The sequence below is a fragment of the Crocodylus siamensis genome, chromosome 2 (assembly GCF_052110815.1).
Source record: "Crocodylus siamensis isolate JL-2025a chromosome 2, ASM5211081v1, whole genome shotgun sequence".
In the NCBI taxonomy this organism is placed as follows: domain Eukaryota; kingdom Metazoa; phylum Chordata; order Crocodylia; family Crocodylidae; genus Crocodylus; species Crocodylus siamensis.
In genome coordinates, this window is record NC_143396.1 from 292,340,439 (window position 1) to 292,362,424 (window position 21,986).

Sequence of the window (21,986 nt, forward strand, 5' to 3'; positions counted from 1 at the left end):
TCCAGCGAAATGCACGCCACCGTCTTGGTGCAAAGTCTCTTGAAGATGAAGCCAGCACATCACAGGGCAACAGTATGTCTCACCAAATCAGTCCCTACATAGGTTTTGTTCCTCACTTAGCATCTGCTTCTAGCAGTACATCAGCTCTCTTTAGGGCAGAGGATTTTGTCTGTAATAAATACCTTCTCCCGGATTCAAAAATGAATGTATGTAAAATGTCAAGACCTATTACTTCATCCTAAATCAAGCGACCAAATGCTATTTTGTTGCAGGCTCTTTGAGAGATGATATTATGGCTGAAATAACAAAAGCGCTGTTTGTTGGTACAGCACAGCAAATGAGAGTCTCAGGAAATAATGAGAATTTGTGTCTTTCCAAAAATGCCAATATAATTGTCAAACAAAAGAAGGAATATGTAGATTTTTTTAAAAGTAAAAGACTGTGATGTAAATGAGGCATTCTGTTCTAAAATTATGCATGCAATACTGGCATGTACATTATTTTTCAGTAGTTATGCTATATATCTGTCATCGCAAGGCTGAAGGGTTTACAACCACTGGCCAAGAAATAAATTAAACACATTTCTGAAATGCACGATTGAAATCTCATCTAGGAGACTACTATGCGTATCACAGAAGGATTATCAGTCTGGAAGGGTAAAAGAGTTATTTTATAAAACATTTACAGTAATTATTCTACTCATCTATACACATTGTAGGACAGGAAGACCCAATGATTTCGAGTCTCTGAGAACGTCAGATAAAGCATGTTTTTCATTTGACAGATTTTTGGCCGACCTGCTTTGAATTCCCTTCCCTCCCTGACTTCGCTAATCTGCAAAACTATTTGTTGTCATGATTTAGTTCTTAATTCAAGCAATTTTATTTGTGAAGTTAATCAAGCAAGACAGAAAGCTGACACGTTTATGACTAAATTGTGGCATTTTACTTGGAATGAAGAAGTTTTCCGCTGTACAGAAAGCTGGGGCCAGTACTATGCATCCATTAAGACTGTCAAAATGAGGTGCAAGTGGCTTGTGAGCTGAAACGCTGTGCCCATAGCCCTTACTCAGGTGAGTGCTGCTCCTGGGGGACTGTAGGAACAAGGCTACATTCAGAAAGGTGCAATTACCTTCCAGATCCTGCCTGACTAACTTGGTCTTTTGTTATGACCAGGTCACAAAGTGCTTAGACGCAGGAGTGGAAGTAGACATTATTTACCTGGATTTTAAAAAGGCTTTTGACACAGTGTCACATCCAATTCTTACAAGCAAACTGATCTGCTGCAATGTGGATTTTTTCACAGTAAGGTGGGGGAAAAACTGGCTTATGGGACGCACTCAGAGACTGGTGGTGGATGGGGAGGTTTCTCCCTGGAGGGATGTGGGCAGTGGGGTCCCCCAAGGCTCTGTCCTTGGACCAGTGCTGCTTAATATCTTCATCAGAGATTTGGATGAAGGTGTTGAAAGCACCCTGTCCAAATTCGCAGATGATACTAAACCATGGGGTATAGTAAACACACTGGAGGGCAGGGAGTGAATTCAGGCAGATTTGGACAGACTGGGCAAGTGGGCAGATCAGAATAGGATGCAATTTAACAAGGTGCTGCACCTGGGGAGAAAGACTCTCCAACACACCTATAGACTCGTGGGTACCAGACTGAGCACCACGACCATGGAAAGAGATCTCAGAGTCCTGGCTGATGCAAAAATGAACATGAGCCGCCAATAAGCAGGACTAACCGCACTCTGTCTTGCATCAGCAGGAGCATTGCGAGCAGGTCTAGGGGAGTGATAATTCCCCTCTATGTGGCACTGGTGAAGCTGCAGATGTAGTACCGCATCCAGTTTTGGGCGCCGCACTTCAAGAGGGATGTGGACAACCTTGAGAGGGCTCAGAGGAGGGCTACTCGCATGGTGGAGGGCCTGCAGGTAAGACCCTATGAAGACAGCCTGAGGGACCTGAATCTCTTCAGCCTCCGCAAGAGAAGGCTGAGCAGCGATCTTGTAGCTGCCTACAAACTCATCAGGGTATAGGGGACACTCTGTTTAACAGGGCGCCACTCGGGGTTACCAGAAATAATGGCCACAAACTGAAGGAGAACAGATTTAGATTGGTCATAAGGAAGAACTTCTTTACAGAGGGTTGCTAAAATCTGGAACGGGCTCCCAAGGGAGGTGGTGCTCTCCCCTACCTTGGGGGTCTTCAAGAGGAGCTTAGATAGGCATCTGGCTGGGGTTACTTAACCTCAGCACTCTTTCCTTCCTGGAGGAGGGGGTCGGACCCGATGATCTGCCAGGTCCCTTTTGACCCTAGAAATCCATGAATCAGTGAAATACTGGCGGTCTAATTGTTTCCCCACCTAAAACCAGGATAGCTGCTGTAGTGCAGCTGGAGAAAGGCAGACATCTGTACTGTAACCCCATTGTTCAAAACAGGCTTTGTTCCATGTTTGGTTGCCCAGATGCACTGTTTTATTTATGGGCTCAAACACCTCACATGTGACCTTCATTCACAAACTCTGCTTTGGTCTGAAGTTTTAAAAAGATCTCTCATTTAACAGTTCTGCTGCTGTATCTGACTTTATCCAGAAGAATGATCAGCAATTTGCCCCAGTGTAATTTTCCAAAGAAACTCAGTCATTACATTATATTAGATACCTCATAGCATTCACTAACAAATTACCTTTCATTCTCCAAGAAACATTCATTTTGTGTACTTCTTGAGTGGCTGAACTTGGAATTAGCTGAAATTGCTGGAAACTGCATTTACTGACGCTTGCTTTGTAACCTCACAGAGAGGCTTTTATAGAAACTATCATTAATGGGTAACCTTGAGCCATGCTTTTCAGATTGTTCACAGTACAGCCAAAAAAAAGAAAAAAAGAAAGGCTGGGTGCCAAGTAAATTTCATTTTGCATTGACTGACAAAAGCAGAGTAACGAATGAAACCATGGTTAGGCTAAACTTACGTACGCATCATGAACTGCCAAAAAAAAAAACCACTTGCCGAGACAATGCAACAAGCAGGTATAAAACAGGGCCACATGATTCTCAGATTCTCATTCCCGAAAGGGGAAGTTGCTGTATGGGCCAGAGGTAGCAAGTAAAATTAGCCGTGAAGGGAAACGAATGGATGATTGAAGGGATAAATTCCCAAGGTTGCGTGCAAACGATCTAGAAAATCTCTGAAGCTGAGAGTTATCACCATTCGAGTCCATTCTCCCTGATATGACTGCTCAATTTGAAATGCACTCTCAGAACAGAAAGCAGAAGGATAACGTTACTGGATTCTCCTACATCCACTGCACTTGGTCATCTAGGCCATGTGAAGACAGAACGAGAGGCGTGTGCGCATGACATTTTAAAGCGGGCTAAACGCTTTTGCACTGCTTTAATGGTGCCAGTGTTTGCACACCTCGGTGGCATATTGCTCAATAATTCCAGCCGCTGTAGGAAACGCCCCTTAAACAACTTGGGGTGCAGCAAACTCGAACTCCGCCCAGGAGGGGGGGCTGGACCCGATGATCTGTCAGGTCCCTTCCAGCCCCCAACAACTATGAAACTATGAAAGACAAAGAAAGAAGGGAAGAAAGGAACAATGAAGCGGATTAAGCTCCGCTTAGCTGTTGAAACCTACTTTAACACTTGCCAGTAACTCACCCCCATATCCAGGAAATGTCTCTTTAGCCAAAAAGAAAAATGGCCTTTAACTTGTACAGCCCCATACCCGCCCTCCAGTCTTACTTTCCAAGAGCCTGATCTTGTTACTTGATCTTTGCAGCTGTGCAATCACGTACGGTCTGCTTTGACTCCAAAAACTACCCCTTAATAGTTACATTCTGTACTACTTTGTTGAAACCAGAGCTTTTTTGGAAAACCTTCAGCATTTCCTGAATGCGAGGTGTAGTATATGGTGAGCGCTTGGGTTTTTATGGTGCACCCTACCTGTTCTAGACAGGTGTACCAGGAGTCCATTCTAAATACTCTAAATAACTTTCCCTGATAGTTTTGGATTAGTGAGAAGCAGCTTAAGTTTGAAAATAATGGCTGCTTAATTACTTTTTAATAGAAAAAAGTACATTTTCAGGTTCTAATTGGAGGAGCTGAAGGTTCAGAGGTTTAACAGTCACCTTGTTTCAAACAGGCCTAGGTGGATTTATGTGAAATGATGCTGATTATTTTTTAAATTGTTATGACATGACATACGGGTGCTGCGCTGGCTTACAAAATAGCCATTAGCGCTACTCAGATTGATCTGATTGTGTTTACTTGGCAGATGGAGTGGTCCCTAGCAGAAGAACATATGCATCAACTGAGCGATTTGTCAAGCAGCGCTTGGTTGTAATTATGATGTCATATCTCCTGTGCTGATTTTTCTTTTCTCCACACTTTAAGTCCCTGTAATAGAGAGGATGATCTTTCTGGAAAGCTACAGTCTTTGTTACAGGATGTTCACACTGCTTGCATCTCTTTAATTAGGGAAACCAAGACATGAGTGTATTTTAGTTTCTATAACTCTTTAATTTGGTAAGGCAGGATATGGTTTTAAAGAGCTCATTACTGAGATTTGCCTAGTTTCATCGTTTCCTACAAAACACCCTATTTGGATGTTTTGATCATCTGATTTTGGACAATTATTAGAACAGCTTCCTATGGATGAGCTCACTGAATGACATATGCTTCGCATTTCAGCAATTTAAATGTTAGTCTTCAGCTGTTATGTCTTATTTTCAGCACAGCGCACACTGCAACACTCCTGCATTGAAGCAATTCAGTGTAACTGGCACAAGCTATAAAAGTTAGAGGAATATGGTCAGATCCCAATGCATTCACTATATCCAAGAGAAACTGTGACTCATCTTGCATAGTTGCCTACGAAATGTGCATTTTTGCCCCTATATTTAAAATTAGTTTAATATTTCAAACAGCGGGAGTTTTGGCCCCTGGATCCTAAATTTCTCCAAACCTCTTAAACTCCCCCAACTTATTATAAACGTTCAAGTATGCCAATAGATAGCCAAATTTTGTGCTTCAAAAAAAATGTAGAAGGGAGCTGAAAATAAGGGGTTTTAATTCATGCCTTACCAGAAGAGTTACCAGGATTATTTCATAATGAAATACAGAAAACTCTTAAATGGTTTTAAGAGATTAAATAGCTCAAAAACAGGCTTATGCTTATATTCTTTAGGACCCTGGATGAGGAATGGAAAATTTGGGAAAGTGTTGTCAGTTGGTCTATGAGCTTTGCAGAAGAAATCAGCTCTCCTGACTAATGATAGCCACAAAAGATCCAAAGATGTGATGGAAATTTCTTACTGATCCTAGAAAATATTTCAATGATCCTTTTAAGGTGAAATTCATTCCTGTGCACAGCCCATATGTGGCTGATGCGCTAAGTAAGGCAAATGTATGTCCTCAAGCAAGACGATAAATGGTGCTCAACCCTTCTACTCCTCATTGGTTCACAAATGAACGTCACCTGTTGCACCGGGCTCAGTTAAAAAGAAAGATGCTGCATGTGTTCCTAGCCTCTCTAATTTGAATGTGTTTAATCCATATCAGATTCTGGGTTAAAAATAACTGAGTAGAAATGCAATTAGCCAAATGCCTTTATCAGAAACTAAGGCATTGGCATGCCCGACATGAGATTTTACAGTACAAAACTGCCAGTAATACATTAGTGCCAGGACTAAATCCGCACCATATTCCATTAAGAAATATCCATAGATGTAGCACAAGAAATGTAGCATTGCTGGATCTGGGGATATGTTTATCTTGGAGACTGAGTACAAGTCAACATTAATTTGATGTAAAAATAATAATAATAATAATATAACCCTCTAGATATTCACTGAGAATGTGTCAGGAGCTGGCCTGGAGCCCAAAAAACCAAACCCTTGAGCTGAAGAATCGTTTGCAAATACTTATCCTAGTTTTCCCATCTAGCACTATTCACTCTGATTTTATTTTCTTTCCTGGATAAATATTTATAATTACCACCCATATTTATGTGGGCTTGCTGGCATGAAATGTATCCCGCCAGCCTATTAGCCACATTTCTAGGAATCCAGCACTTCAGCATTATAAATATATAATTCCCCTTTAGAGTAATGTCTGTGATCTCATTTTATGGCTAGAGCAATAATGCCCTGAAAATAAGGCTTCATAATGGGTGCACTGACACGATCATTGAAATGGTGCTAAGATACAACCCATATTTGTAGAGCAGAAAACTAAAATATCTAAAATCCTTCCTTAAAGTGGCCTGAAAGTTTTCCTACATATTGACTTCTGGATCAGGATCTGTAAAGCTACCGTGTTGCTGCTCTCAGCACTGGGTATCGTCAAATCTCACTGAAAAAGCGTCCCTCGTTTTGACATGTAATTCAGCGCCCTTATTGTCTCCTGGATGGTTTGATTCGGTAGAAGGTCCTCCATCAACACACTTGAGACATATATGCAGTTCTTTAAAATCTGTCCAGGTGACAGATCTCAGACCAAAATTCACTATGGCAGAAATGCACTTTTTCACACCATAGGAAGGTCTTCTGCTAGCCAAGGGCTCGAAGTTTCAGGTGATATAACAAGTCACCAAAACCCCAATGTCAGCGAGTGAGCTAGTGGGTACTCAGTGTAACACACGGCCATTGCTGCCAGCTGAGCCGCTGTCTCGTGGTCTCTGATGAACGAGCACCACCACACAAGCCAAAGAGGAGCATGGCTAAGTATGGCACAAACTGGAGGCTGCTTCTTGCATGTCCTCCCGATGGAAAGAATGAGAATGGGAAGGGTGCGAAACCAGGATTTGGGGCATCTGACTTCATTTCTGCCTGAGATATTGAGTAATCAGGGTCGAGTATTTAGGCACCTAGCTCCTGCTGAGACATCAAACTCTCGGTAGTAATTTCCTGCTACAGAAGATAGTTGCGGTCTACCAGGGTGCTACAATGCCAGGAGAGATGGGTCTGTCCAAGTAGGAGGGTTACACTTCCTCAGTATTGACTATAGATATTTTCCCTTTTGTAAAATGATGCTTCTCCTTGGATTTTTGGAGTCAGGCGAGGAGTAGGGGAACAAGCAATTTCCCATGACTTCTTAATCAACCATTTCTTCTTTCAACCTACTTTGATTAGTGCGTGCTTTGGGATGCCAATACTTGCACCCTGGGAAATATAAAACCCTGCCATTCAGCTCACTTTATGCTGTCCTCAAGTGGAAAGTAACCAATATGTGCTTGGAGGATCAATATTGACTGTTATCTCATGTCATTTTTTCTTGATATGAATACAATAAAATAAATTATTTATGTTGGGATTGAGCAGGGCTGAGCTAATAATTGAGCATGAATAATTAATTTCATAAAAGTCTCTTTTTGGCCTCAATTTATGCATAATCCGCTTATAATTTTCTCAGATTTGTTCGTTGTTTAAAAGTATTTGACAATTACTCTCGATGAGTAATCTTTGGTTCACAGACTTCCTATGAAGTGTATGCCATAACTGATGTCCAAATACACGCTCCCCTAGAGTTTTATATAACACTAATCACTCTAGTAGCTAGGTGTTTCAGTAGCTATGAACTATCCTGGTAACTTGCGATTTGACCAGCATGGTACATGACTTCTGTGTGGGCAAGGATAACAAGGAATCAGGCTTCCCATATAAATGCCTCCATTTACAACATCTATAGTTGCATTTCTATTGATAGCCTCTAACATGCATTTGAATTTCCCTTTTCTTCTAACTGTTTTACCAAGCATTGGTCCAGTTCCAAAGTAAGAACTGACCTAATACTGACTTATAGGAAAATGAGGGTTGAAGGGACCTTAGGAGGTCACATCTAGTCCAACCTCCTGCTCAAAGCAGGACCAGCCCCAACTATAACATCCCAGTCAGCGCTTTGTCTAGCTGGGTCTTAAAAACCTCCAAGGATGGAGACTGCACCATCTCTCTGGGTAACCTGTTCCAGTGCTGAATCACCCTCCTAGTGAGAAAGTTTTTCCTAATATCCAACCTCAACTCCCCTTGCTGCAGCCAGAGCCCATTGCTCGTTGTCTTGCCATCTTCCCCTACTGAGAACAGTCCAGCTCCATCCTCTTTGCAACCCCCTGGAAGGACTTGAAGGATGCTATTAAATCCCCCTTCAGCCAGAAAACCCATTTGGAAGCATGGCTCATTCATTACGGTATTTGCAGAAGATAAATGCAAAAGGGAAACAAATGAAACAAAGCAAAGACTCAACGGAAAAAATCAAAATAGGAAAACATAAAACAAAAATCCGAATCAAATGTCATCAAAATAAAACACCTGATCAACCAAAATGAATTTCTTGTTTTCTAGATATGTGCTTCATGGGTAATTTCCTGTTTTTTTTATTTTGTTCCATATCAGGATGGGAGAAAAAAGGAAAATATGGATATCACAGGAAATAGAAAACGCCAGGACTGTACAGTTCTCCCAAAAACACCAGGCTCTGCCTAGGTACAAAAGTTCTGCTTGTGGAGATATCATTAAAGGATAAGGAAATAAAACAAGTTACAGGCTCTGCAGGTCTGCTCTTAACTGCATGGTAATTGTTGCATTTAACTGTGTAGTTTATATTCTAACTAGCAGGACTCTTTCAACAGCAAAATCTCCTTACCGCTATACTTGATGACACGAATGGTCGAATCTCCCTCCCCAAATCTGGTGATAGGAGTCAGTCGGACTTCATAGGCTTCTGGCTTGATGAGCTCCGTCAGGTTGTATGTAATTAATTCTCCTTTCTGAATGTTCCCATTCACTGTAATCTCCTGCTCCCACCAACGCTGCTGCCCAGCCTGAAATCAAAAGGAACAATGCAAGGATTAAAACTTTTTGCCCAGGCTCCACCCTTTGATCTTGGATCAACACTGCAATGGTAGGCAGAAGTGCTGTGGTGGGACTAGACTTCTTTAACATACAGCTTAGCATGGGCAGTGCCATTTCCTTGATCAGATAGGAACCCACAGTCCTTCCTATGCAGCTTCCATGAATGTATACATGAAAGCAATTTATACAATGAATGTATACCGTGCTGCAAATCCTAAGAACCAATGGTTCCTACTGTCTGTAATTTGGGGTTGAAAGTTTTAACATGCATTGGGAAGACACCTACATTAAGTAGCCCAGGCTCGATTTTAAAAGGCATTTAGGCACCTCAAGTTTCACATATGTACCTAAGAACATTAGACAACCTCTCTAGGCACCTCTCAGGGTCCATGTTTAGTGCTTCTGAAAATCTGGTCATAGGTTTTAAATCTAGCTGAGAGAATGAATTAGTTTGGTAGACAACTGTCAGTCCTCTGGATCATGGTGTAGACATAAGAGGTCTAGTCAGGTGCCTGATGAATATGCTTGTATGGAGTCCCGCGACCATCGCATCAAGACCTTCAATGCATACACCTAGGCAAGAGTATGGAGGAGTGGAGGCTGCCCTAGACCTACCTTCTCCACTTCAGACCACTGAAACACAATCCAAAGGCCAGACCGAGTCCAGACGTTCAGGGCCTCGATGGCTGTAGCTTCTGCTGGAGCAGCAGATTAGAACTGCTGGCAAATGCCCAACACCCCAGCGAGGGCACGTTTCTGCTAGGGTGATGGCCCTTGGCCTTTGGGTACCCACAAGGCAATGGGGGCTAGGGTTTTGAGGCAACCTATACTCCCTTTACTTTGGAGGTTGCAACGTTGTGGTGTTTTATACGACTACCCCACCACGAGCAGCCCCACATGTTGCCACCAGGCCCTCCAGTTGGATGCAGTCATACCCAGCATCTCAGTTAGGTTGATGAATGTATTAAAGGCAGCTTCTTTTAGAGCCTGGCCACTCAGCTGATCTACACAGAGGTCCTATATCTGTAGGGCCCATTGGCTTGTAATGGCCCTTCCAAGTGTGGCTGTTGTGCACACACAGACCTTTTCCATGGCCATGTAAAAAGATGCCCTTCTGCCAAGTTGCCCAACTTGTTCCGTGAATTTAGAGCCTAGAGTTACTAACCCTCCCGGACTGGCCAGGAGTCTACCAGAATCGGCATCTATCTCCCGGTGACTACTGAAAACAATCCGGGAGATTGATATTGTGAATGGGTTGAACAGTAATTAATGACATTACGTTATGTTGGGGAAAAAAAATAAATTTCCCAGAATAGCTTCAGTCATAGTTGGCAACCCTGTTAGAGCCGTATCATGTGGCTGGGTGCGATGGCAAAATTAAGTGCTTTCAAAGCGAACATTGCTGCGGCAGAGCGAGCTTGGGCTCTTTTCCTCCTTGTCAACAGAACTGTTCACTCAGCTCCAATCAGCTACACTTCTTCATCCCTATTAAAGGCAATGAGGTTGCACATATGTCACTTGGGGCATAATTTGAAGATAATGAGAATGTACAGGAGTAACAGAGAAGGCGCTTTGGCTCCCAGGCTTTTACCACTTTTGTTGATGAGTGAGAAGGAAATAACCAGTCATTAACAGCCCCGGTGCACAATTATTAACAGCTCAAGTAGCCTCAAAGATGGATGGCTTGAAAAGAACAATGAAAAGTCAATACGAAGCAAACAAGGAGCCTGTTTTATTAAAAAAATAGGGTATAAAGGTATTTTTACGTCTTGGAGGCTGTGCAGTATTTTCAACAGCTAAATCAATAAACTTTGTTTTATTCCGGCACTTGACCAAGAAACAAAAAAAATCTAATTAGAAAGAAAGTGTCACACGAAGTGAGAGGTACATTGTCTCCTCCACACTTCAAATGGTTTATGAATGGCCAGGGATACTCAAAACGTAGGCACTTTGGGCAGCACAGTTACTGAACGTTTCAACCGTACCTGAAGATACATTGGCTTATTACTGGCACGTTGTCCAGGACACAAAGGAAGCAAACTCATTAAATATTTACCACACATCCCAAGGGAACTCAGTAGGTGTTAAAATGCGATGTTCTCCACAACTGATTATACAGGCCTGCTGCACTGATGACATTATTTATTACAATCTCCTTAATACAGAGCTTCATGTCTATTAAAAAGCAGGAACAAAAAAAACCTCTCTGTTTCACTGGATCTTTAATTTGAAGCTGCGCTAGATGTAAACACTTAGTTATTTGGGGAAATTACCTGCTAAACGAGTCACCTTTAACCCCAGGGAAGGAGCTGCATACCAATATTGAAAGTGATTGCTGGGAAGTCTGAATTTGCATGAATGGCAAAGAAATGAGGGCTGTTGTGTTAATGAACCTATTACACACACACACACACACACACACACACACACACACAGTTACATATACATGCTCCTCAGATCAAAATAAGGTGAAGAAAGAAATGGAAAACCATAAAGATCAATCCAAAACAAGAGGGATCTTTTTAAAAAAAAATTCTAGTTCCCAGCCTCTTTTGCTGTCACTGAAATCAATGGGTTTTTCAGCGTAAGTTTTGATGGGAAAGATATAAGGTTTTTTTTAATTTTTTTTTTTTGCAGGGGGAGGGGGAACAGTCCTAAGGTTTTGATTCTGTAGATGCTTATTGTATGCATCACAATACTTATGTGAACAGCCCAATTCCTTCAGGGGACCGATGCTTGTGATTTATGTTACACATAGGTGAAAGGCTGGGAAACAAAATTAGGTTGCTGGCGTTCAGTTAAGAAAGACCTGCGGTGGAAAGAGGTATTAGATCTTCTAAAATAGAAGTCGTGGGAGCAACAAGCTGTATTGCCTCCTGACACACCAGAAGAGGCAGGAGTGTTGTTGCTTATTGCAAAGAGTTAATGTATGGGGCACGGAGCTCGGCTCTTCCAAACTGGTCCTCACACTGAAAAGCTCTCTACTGACAAGAGGCAGACAAGGTTTTTTGGGTAGAGGTGATATCTTGTATTAGAACAAAAATGAAAGATCTCACCTAATAATAATAATACTAATGCTACTATGACTACTACTGACAAGGTTTTTTGGATAGATGTGATATCTTTTATTAGACCAGTAATGAAAGATTTCACCTAATAATAATAATACTAATGCTACTATGACTACTACTGATAATATCCATAAAGAGAGATATCACATCTGCCCAAAGAACCTTGTCTGCCTCTGTCCTTAGACCAGCACAGTTACAACTGACAACCCGCTACTGAAAAGGTATCTATAAAATGAAACGTGCACAAGACTGCTGCAGAGAAAGATTATTTATGGCATGGCAGTACCTAGAAGTCCATTAATATACAATCTCTTCATTCCCCGGGTCTATCAGAAGAAACAAGAAATTGAAGTGCAGTGCAGCAGCGAAAACAGTGATTTTTGTAGCAGTTTTTTACAAATAGCTATAGAAGAGATGCCGGCTACAAAGTGAGGCCATGAAGAGACTTAGCCTAATTATTCCCTTGCTGTCCCTGGATCCAATGTTATTTCTGAATGCGAAATACCCTTTAATGTATTGGATAGTCTAGCAGAGGCAAACTGAAATTAGCTATCATGAGGAAACGTCTCTCTCTGCCTGTCTTGCTCCTCCTGCATAAGTGTATTTCAATGAAACGTGGTGTCACTGCTATGTGTTTGCAATTAGCTTCAGTATCCTGCCACCAGATTAACACCGCAACAAAGAGTTTTCCAAAGTGGACAGAGCTGTTTTGAACTGCTGGCGATAGGTCGGAATAAATCCCTGCAATTTTTTGAGACTGTATGAGAAACATTACCACACCCCACCCCACCCATCGCACTCTCAACTTCGAGGCATCAGAACGGTGCAAAAAGGAGTGGCAAGGACATTATAGCTGGGCCAAGTGCATACTGCAGTTCATCAAGTCAGACGGTCCTAAAAATGTAGCAACCCCTAAAGGTTTATGTTGTGGGTTTAAAGCTTACTATAAAAGCATTCGGGTATGCATGCTGCAGCTAATATTTCCTTCCTGGGATGCCTCTTGAAACCTCCTTCTACAGGAGAGAATGGCTAGTTCACTCACTGCAGCATCTTGCTTCTAAACTATGCAGGGCTACAAGAAATGTCCGACCGGTGGGGTGACGGGATGCCATGTCCCAGCAGACTGCACGGGTGTTCCCTCTGCACCTGGCTCAGCACACCGGAGAAACACCGTACTGCCATGCAAACTGGAGACCTTCTTTAAACAAGTGTCGGGGAGAGATCTGTGGCCAGACGTCCATGTTAGAGGCTGGAGACTTGGATGTGTGCAGGGCGGAGCGGCTACACGGTACCTTGAGCTCACGGCTCATTTTGAGGGGCAAAGGATTTGCACCAAAGCATACGGGAGCGAATTGGACCTTAGAGTTCCTATAGCCTCACGCACGCTGGTCAGAAAGCGGTGCAGATGGAGCTGAGCAAGTCAGCAACCATTCCAGTTAAAATAAAGCAGAAGAGGAAGCTGAGGTTACAAGGTAAGAGATTCTGGAGGCAAACACCTTGTCCCTGGCAGACATTTCTCAGCATCCCCAGCCACCATCTGGCACGGCCCAACTTGGCCTGCGAACTGGAGTGGCAGGACCACCGGACATCACTGGGTGGGGAATAATGACATATTACTACACATTACCATAGAGGGGTGCTATCCTGCTGGGGTCTGAGCATTTGGGGTCTGATCCTGCATAGATTAATATGAAGCTTCTGAACAGCCCCATGTTTGAGCGCTTAGCAGTTTTCAGGCCCAAGCCCTATGTCAGAAGCAAGCAGGGGACATCAGCCCTTTGCTTTCAGGAACGCAGAAACTACCAAAATGAGAAGATGTAATGCTAATCAAATGTAATGCTAATTAAATGTCTAGCCCTTCATCATGCAAATACAATCCATGTTAACTTGATCACATGAACAGCTAGGAGGGAAATTTTCAAACTGGAAAGTACCTGGTAAACGCCAACTCTTAGATGCTGCACGGCTACTGAGAACCAATGAAAAAAGCTATGAAAACCAAGGCACTGGGTGTCAAATAGACACTCAGATGAGTATCTCTTTCCCTAGTGCAGGCAGGCATGAATATAAATACAGCACAGATATCATCTTCAATTCCACAAAGCCTGCCAGTATTATTTTAACATCATATGCCTAACCAAGGAAATAGCTGCATATGCAGGGGCGGGCAATTATTTTGGGTAGAGTATTGGCAAGCCATCAAGGGCCATATGACAGGCAGACTGGGGCAAATAAATATGAATTTTCTAAATTTTTTAGGAGTCCTGTGAGCCAGATAGGATGGCTTGGCAGGCTGCATCCGGCCCACGGGCCGCATTTTGCCTGTCCCTGCATTAGTTTCTCCCATTCGGAGAATTGTTGTCTCTGCTGTTTGCATCAAAGATTAATAAGCCTGATAGCTCACACGTGCTTCTCCTACCCATGCCTCAGACAAACTTCTATCTCAAAGTACCCCTCCGCCCTGCACACTTCCAAGTCTCCATGTAGTGAAGTTTCAGGCTGAAGTCCAAGCTGCACAGGGAACAAGCTGCTTGGTATGGGTTTGTAGGCGGGGAGGACAAGACATCAGGAGACAGTACTGTACAGTTAGGGCTGCCAGGCTCTGAAATGGACTCCCAAGGGAGGTGGTGCTCTCTCCTACCCTGGGGGTCTTCAAGAGGAGGCTGGACAGATATTTGGCAGGGCGATATGACCCTGTTCCTGCCTGGGGCAGGGGGTCGGACCTGATGATCTGTTTAGGTCCCTTCCAACCCTAAGCACCATGACACTAAGAAAAGACAACATACCAATCCAGTTTTCAACACCAATTAAAGCCGTGGTAAATTCTGGGCTAGTTGAAATACAGCATAGATGATTCAGTAGGGTGGGAAAACGGTAGAAACAAATGCAAAGGACATGAGGACCTTTAATATTAACTGAATAATGCATACTACCATCAGAGTTGTCAGGGAACTTTACTTAGTTATGAATGGACCTCATCTCAAGTAGCCTGTGGTGTCCTTGAGAGCTAAGCAACACATGGTGGAGATATCATGTTAAGGGTTATTCCAAGATTCAGGATTATATTTGCAAAATAGTGCACGGTGAATTTATCCATATGCATCTTACTCCTGAAACTGAATAGACGGATAGATGCTTTTACACTTGGCTTAGAGTTTAGGTCAGTGTAAACTATAGGCTGCATCCATGTACAAAATGGTGCGTTAACTTGAACGGGGGGAAATCTTTTGGTTGACATATTCAACAGGGTTGAAACGTTCTGTGGTTTTGCTTCAGGGTTGCCAGTTTCTTTGATAAAGCAAGCATTAAGTATGATACAGTTTGTGGTTATATAATTACATACTGCTCCAAAAGTATAATTAAACATCATCCCCCATTCTTCTTCTTAGTGTAAAGAGAAATGAATAGAATCTCTTACTATGTGCTAGTCTCTGCAACCTAGAAATCGTACATAGAAATAGTCTGTTGTGCCACCTACAACTCAAAATCTCTGTTTCAGAAGTGATGTTGACATTTGGAAATATATGCCAATTTAGAAAGAAAATAATTATCTTCTTTAAACAGAATTTTCTTGGTTAAAAAAACTGGCTTGGGAAATTTTTGCTTTCAAAATTTCATTTTGAAATCTGATGTTGAAACTTATTTTCTTTTTTCATTATCAGTTAAAATTAAGTTATGATATCCCCATAGCTATTCTCTACTACTGCTGACATGTCAGACATCTGACAAAGCAGTTAAAATATTGTCACTGCTATTTTTATTTTATTTTTTTACATTGTGAATGGCAGGTGCTAATTACTTCTGATAAAAACATCTAATCTTATCTTCCTAGCTGAGAGGGTCTCCTGTTTGTGCCGCAACGAAAAACAGTTTTATAAAACCATCAAACATAAAAACAGGCACCTGTCAACCTAACGTGCCTCACTCACTACACAACATACAATATTCACCATGGAGAACACAGGGCTCCAACTGACAAAACTTCATTACGGTTTTTAATTACTTCAGATTCTTCCCAAACACATAACAGTCAATATTGCTAGCATGGAGGCCACGTGCCCCACAGAATGCAGATCATCATCAAATGAGTATATTGTAATGACTTTAAATTGAAAGAGACAAGGCAGCAGAGCTGATGCAGTTCAGAAAGACATAGGGCACAAAACCGATTTTCCTGCGGACTCATGATTATTTACAAGTCCAGATCTAAGACCCAGATTCATTGCATTTGGCCTGCACTGTGATCTTATAAAGTTAAGTAAAGCAGTGGCAATGTTTTTTAATGGAAGCAGCAGTTGAGACCCAGTGGGTGCATATACACATGCAACTAGTGTGCCTCAATAAACTCTGACATAGTTCGCGCCGGGGTCAGCTGTTCCTGGGAGCAATGCCTTTACGTGCTCCTGGGACTGCAGCAGTTTGAGCTGGGGTAGAGCAGCCCTGGGCTGACAGCAGGCTCAGTGGGTCAGCCCTGCACTCTGGGGCCACATCCAGATGAGCGTAGCTGTGTGGGATGTGGCACTGCAGACCAATCTGTGGCACCACACACTGCACATTCAGACATTCCCCATACTGCCACCTTGCAAAGTGTGTGTGTGCGTGGGCGGGGCTTGACCCTGGGAGATGCTGGGGTCAAAAAAACCTGCACAGAAAAAAGCAGGGTGATACACGTGGCAGCAACACATGCCACCCCAAACTGGAGCCTGGCCAGCTGCTGGAGCCACACTTTGGCAGCCAGCCAGGCTCCCAGCTCCAGAAGCGCTGTGGCTGCAACTTCCCTGGCCCCCAGGATCCCAGGTTAGGATGCTGGGCCAGCGCAGTTGCTGGCTCCACCCTGTCCTACACTAGCGGGGGTAACCCGCCATGCACCAGAGGATGCGTGGCATGGGCATTCCCCAGGGACAAGGAGCAGCAGCACAAGGTGTCTGCTTCTTGTCCCCAGGGAAACAAACATTTGCGTGCGCTCATGTGGACACGGTCGGGGTGGTGATGTCAAGCAGCAGAAGGGCTGGCTGGGGCAGGAGAGTGCCCAGCATGCAGAACTGTACGGCTGATCCCCCGAGTCTGCTGCCAGCCTGGGGCTGCTCCACATGGCTCAAAGTCCCGTGGTCCCAGTCACCATCCACACATGCTTTCTGAACAGTAAATGACTCCTCTGTAAGTGTACCAATGGAGAGTAACAGTACTATCTTACAGTGGAGTTTAATTAATTTACTCTGCCCTAATGCTGGCACACATGTAGATGGTGATGCTTTACTGCAGAGTTAATTAGTGAACTCTGCAGTAAACTGCATGTGTAGATGCACCCAGTCACAAATATCACAAATAGAAGAGGCAACCCTATGCCTTTATTTCCATGGCAACGATTTGTTTTTCTCTCTGTCCCGGCAAAACCTTTTTGACTTGCATCAAATTAACACAGAGACAAACATTACAAATATAAGAAGATTAATACATCTGCTTATCCCGCCAAAACGATCCACTTTCGACTGAAGGTCATTTAACGTCTTTCAATTCTGAATTTGGCAGTTTGCTAAAGCCATGATTAAGATGCTGGTTTGTGGATCGGTGAATGTTTGATAATTTAGAACAAAAACTCATTCATGTCAGGCATTTATACTGGGATTTGACATGGGTATCTCTACCCACATTTCATAAATGTGCTTGTTGTGTGTAAAAACTTGGAGTACAGCTATATCAACACAAGGGGTAGTATGCTAGGAGAGGGTTTTTTTTAGAGAAATAATCAGCACACAGAGTATGTGGATCCAAGTATCTGATATCTCCATGATGGGGTTCAAAGGAAACAGGAGGACCTTTGTGTGGGAAGGAGCCTGGTAATCCCATGGTTTCTGCTGGGTACCTGTAGGGATCAGGAAGATGTTTGCTGTTTATGAATGCTTTATTTGGCCACAACCAGAAGAGAGAGTTGTACTATGGGCCACTGATGCTCCTACTACTCAGAAACCTCTAGGGTGAAGTTATACATTACACACAGACCACACTAGATCAGTGGAAAGGTAAGTGGTGGTAAAGTTAGAACATGCTTTGAGCAATCTCATCTTAAGGGTTAATACTATTTCCTGCCTGCAAAACTCCGACCTGCTACTGAAGCAGGTGCAGGCCAAGTCCAGCCTGTGGGCCTGATTGGGCTCATGGCATACTTCATTTCCCAGAAGCCCCTGCCCACATCACTGCAGCTGGTATCCATGGAGACCCCAGAAGCAGCAGGGCCATGATAGTGTGGGACCAGGGTTTCCATGGAGATCAGTCCCAGCAGCACTGGCAGGGTATACAGGTGGGCGAGTCGCTGCTCCAAGGCTGGGATCTTGCAGCGGTGATAGTGTGGTCTGAAGCTGGAGCAGAGCCGCGATGCACTACCTGCACACCTCAGGCACAGGTGTGCAAGTAGATCACGGCCCTGCCTGGCCTCCAGACCATGCTGGCACTGCTGCAAGACCCCAGTCCCGGCCCTGGAGCAGCTCCCTGCACAACTGCTCACCCTGCCAGTGCTGCTGGGACCGTCTCCATGGAAACCCTGGCCCTGCACTGTCACACTACTGCCACTGCTAGGGTTTCTGTGGAAACTAGCCATAGTAACATAGGCAAAAGCTGCTGGGAAATGGAACCTGGCTGCCAGCTGGATCCGCCATTTGGCCCACCCTGGCACTAGAGGGCTGGCAAGCAGGGGAGTGGCTAGGAGCCTGAACATATGGGCTATATCTCTGTTCTGGGTGAGTTGTTGGGAGCAGAGCACCCTGGGATGCTGGAGGAATAAAAATCAGTCATATTATCACCATGAAGCAGACTGAAGTTACCCTAATATGAACTAGGTAGCACAGCCCAGAGTTAACCCATGCCTGAAGTGGCATGACTTTGAGATACTCAGGGGGCACTTAGCATGAGGTAATGAGCTTTAACATGTGGACACTCATATTTTAAGTGCCCTTAGTATGGTCTACGTATACCTTCTTCCTAAGGCACCTGGCTGGTGAATCCTGCTTCAGGTCAAACCAATTGTGAGATTTGGAGGTCAGGAAGGATTTATCATTCTGGGTAATGCTGGCCAGGACTGTGCAGGGGTGGTGATAGGAGGCTATTTTTTCCTTTTTCTGAAGCACAGGCCACGCTCCTCTTCCCAGGATAATCTGAGCATATATTAACTTAACATACTCCTTGCAATTGCCTCCCCTTCCTCTTCACCTCTAGATTTTGTACAGCCAGGATGGGTGTGACAGCTCCAAGTGCACAATCTTGGGGCTTGTTCTGGGCAAACCAGAACAATGACCCATGAATGCAGGAGTTTTGGCTCAGTTCAGGCCTACTTCAATCATATGTTCCTGTATATGAAACACAATGCTTTCTGGGTTTCCAACTTGTAAATGTGGCTACTACCTACAAGTATTTCTATTCCTTAGAAATATTCCAGAAGTTTTACAGTTTTCTAGAACAGAGTTTATTTTTTGTGCTGACCTTTGGAATGGAAACAATACTCACAGAAAGCACATTTTTTTCCCTGATGAATATTCACCTAAAAATAGAGGTTGAGGTTGGCCAAACCTGTTCAGGAATTTATGCCAAAACTGGCAAACGCATCAGCCAAAAATAAAATAAAAAACAAGTTTCATTTTGACATGTTCTGAAAGTGTTCTGCTTCAGACTGGCATAGCATTTGGGAAGTGCTTAACCTGTTTAACATTTAGTTCAATGAAATGTCTTACTTTACCCAAAATGATTTTGGGAGGTCTTAGTTTTCTGCTGCACTGAAAAAACAAACAAAAATATTTCTGGTTAATTCAAAACAATTTTTGACCACAATTTTCCCTAGAGCCACTGAAACAAGAAAAGAAAACAACTGTTTGCACTGCTGTACTTACTTGATACACCTCATCATTTGGGGTAAATGTTTCAAAAGCTTGTAAGCCACATATAAGCTTAAATGCAATGAATAGCACAGACATGACTGCATGAAGGCATTATACACAGACATATGTTGTGAGATTGACTGTAGTCACTGAGCTGCCTGGGAAATTCTCAGTGTCAACAGTATAAACAGGCCTATTAATTAACAGTACAAGCCTTGACATGAATAGTTTATTATCCAGGCTACTCATTTGTACTGTCATGTTCACTCAAGGAGGGCAAACAGCAAATCCAGAATGAAAACCAATGGCAAACTCTCATGGCAAATTTTAGCAGTAGGCAACCATCATTCCTGTGAATCATGGTGTATGAGTAAGAAGTCTAGTCACCAAGACCTTTGATACATACACCCAGGCAAGAGTATGGAGGAATAGAGGCTAAAGAAGATCTTCCACCCCCACTTTAGACCAGTGAGACGGAGAAAGGCAACCCAAGCAAGGTGCAGGGCCCAGGGCAAATCAACCTGTGCAGGGCCCTGCCCTGGATGTGAAGAAGCCAGTGGTGGATTCAGCAGCTGGGGTGGAGGGGAGGAAGGGTGCTGAGCGGCCAGACGTGAAGCCAGTGGCAGTGCAGAATCACCGCAGCTGCTCTGCCCATGTCCATGGGGCCCCCAAAGTGCAGGCCCCAGCTTGGTCACCCCAGTTCACCACCCCCCAACTTGGGACAGCCCTGGAGACAGAATCCAGACATTCAGTGCCTCAATGGTTGTAGCTTTTAGAATATTATAGAATTATAAAGTGTGTCTACTATGTGCTTTGCAAGACAGTTTAGTCCCATATACCCTGTTCTGTTGTCCCCTGCAATGCATGATAAAGCTCATCTACCTGCAGATGAAATACACTGATGAATACATTAAATTACATTATGTGCAAATTTCTTTTAATGCTGGAAAGTATGATTGAGAACAGAGCATCACAAAGCCTAAACAAAACCAAAAGCATTCAATATCAGACTGCCAGACCAAATAGCACCCACAACTACAGCCCAGCCCAGACTGACGAGCGAAGCAAACAAACAGGTAAGAGAGAGGGGCCAAGGTAACACTGGGACTAGGGGGTCAGCACACACACCCACAGGAGGCCTCTAATGCCTCTACACAAATGCTCGTAGTATGGGCAACAAGCAGGAGGAACTCACCCTCCTGCTGGCTGACACCAGCCCGGACATAGTGGGGATCACTGAAACATGGTGGGACGCATTGCATGATTGGGTGGTCAATGTCAAGGGCTATAGGCTGTACAGGAGGGACAGGATAGGAAAGAGAGGTGGGGGCGTGGCACTCTATATTAAGGAGGAATACACATCCTCGTTAATTAGCAAGGAGCCAGGGGAGGGGCACTCTGAAGTGCTTTGGGTTAGAGTACAAGGCAGTCGAGGGGAAAGGGACTTAACGGCGGGGGTCTACTACAGACCTCCCAAGCAGGGAGAAGAGCTCGACCAGGAATTCTTGGGTCAGCTCACAGAGGTGGTGAAGGCTCAGGACGTGGTAGCCATGGGGGACCTGAACTTCCCAGACATCTGCTGGGAAGAGCAGTCGGCCAGGTCTGACCGCTCACGCAGGTTCTTGGCCAGAGTGCAGGACCTCCATCTAACCCAGGAGGTGCACAGCCCCACCAGGGGAGACGCCTTGTTGGACCTAGTGCTGGCCACGGGTGATGACCTGGTGCGGGGGCTGCGGGGGCTCGACCACCTGGGCGACAGCGATCATCGCCTGCTGGGATTCACCATCCAGCACAAGGTGGCAAAGGCATGCAGTAAGGCAGCGGCCCTAGATTTTAGGAGGGCAGACTTCAATGAGCTAAGGAGGATAGTTGGAGAAGCGCTGAGGTCCCGGGGGGGAGGGGAGCCAGGTGTCCAAGCAGAGTGGTCGCTCCTTAAGGAGACGATCCTCCAAACCCAAAGGAAGGTAATCCCAACTAGGATCAAAGGGAGCAGGAGAGCACACAAGCCTCCGTGGCTCACCAAGAGCACCTGGGAATGTCTCCTTGCTAAAAAGGAGGCTTATACCCAGTGGAAAGAAGGGGTCATCACCAGGGAGGACTATTCTGTAGTTGCTTGCGGATGTAGGGGGTAGTTAGGAAGGCCAAGGCAGAGATGGGACTGGGACTAGCTTCCCGGATTAAGGAAAATAAGAAGTCCTTT

The 21,986-nt window shown here is 44.1% G+C and overlaps 1 protein-coding gene across 2 annotated transcripts in view; it reads right to left on the bottom strand.

Moving 5' to 3' along the window:
- The window catches only part of MDGA2 (MAM domain containing glycosylphosphatidylinositol anchor 2), a 695,817-nt gene that overhangs the window by 40,526 nt on the left and 633,305 nt on the right, over nucleotides 1–21,986 (bottom strand). For both annotated transcript variants that reach the window (XM_090034430.1, XM_090034431.1), the window contains exon 11: nucleotides 8,642–8,819. In XM_090034430.1, coding sequence (XP_089890556.1) covers nucleotides 8,642–8,819 — 178 coding nt within the window. The remainder of the gene's footprint in view (nucleotides 1–8,641; nucleotides 8,820–21,986) is intronic.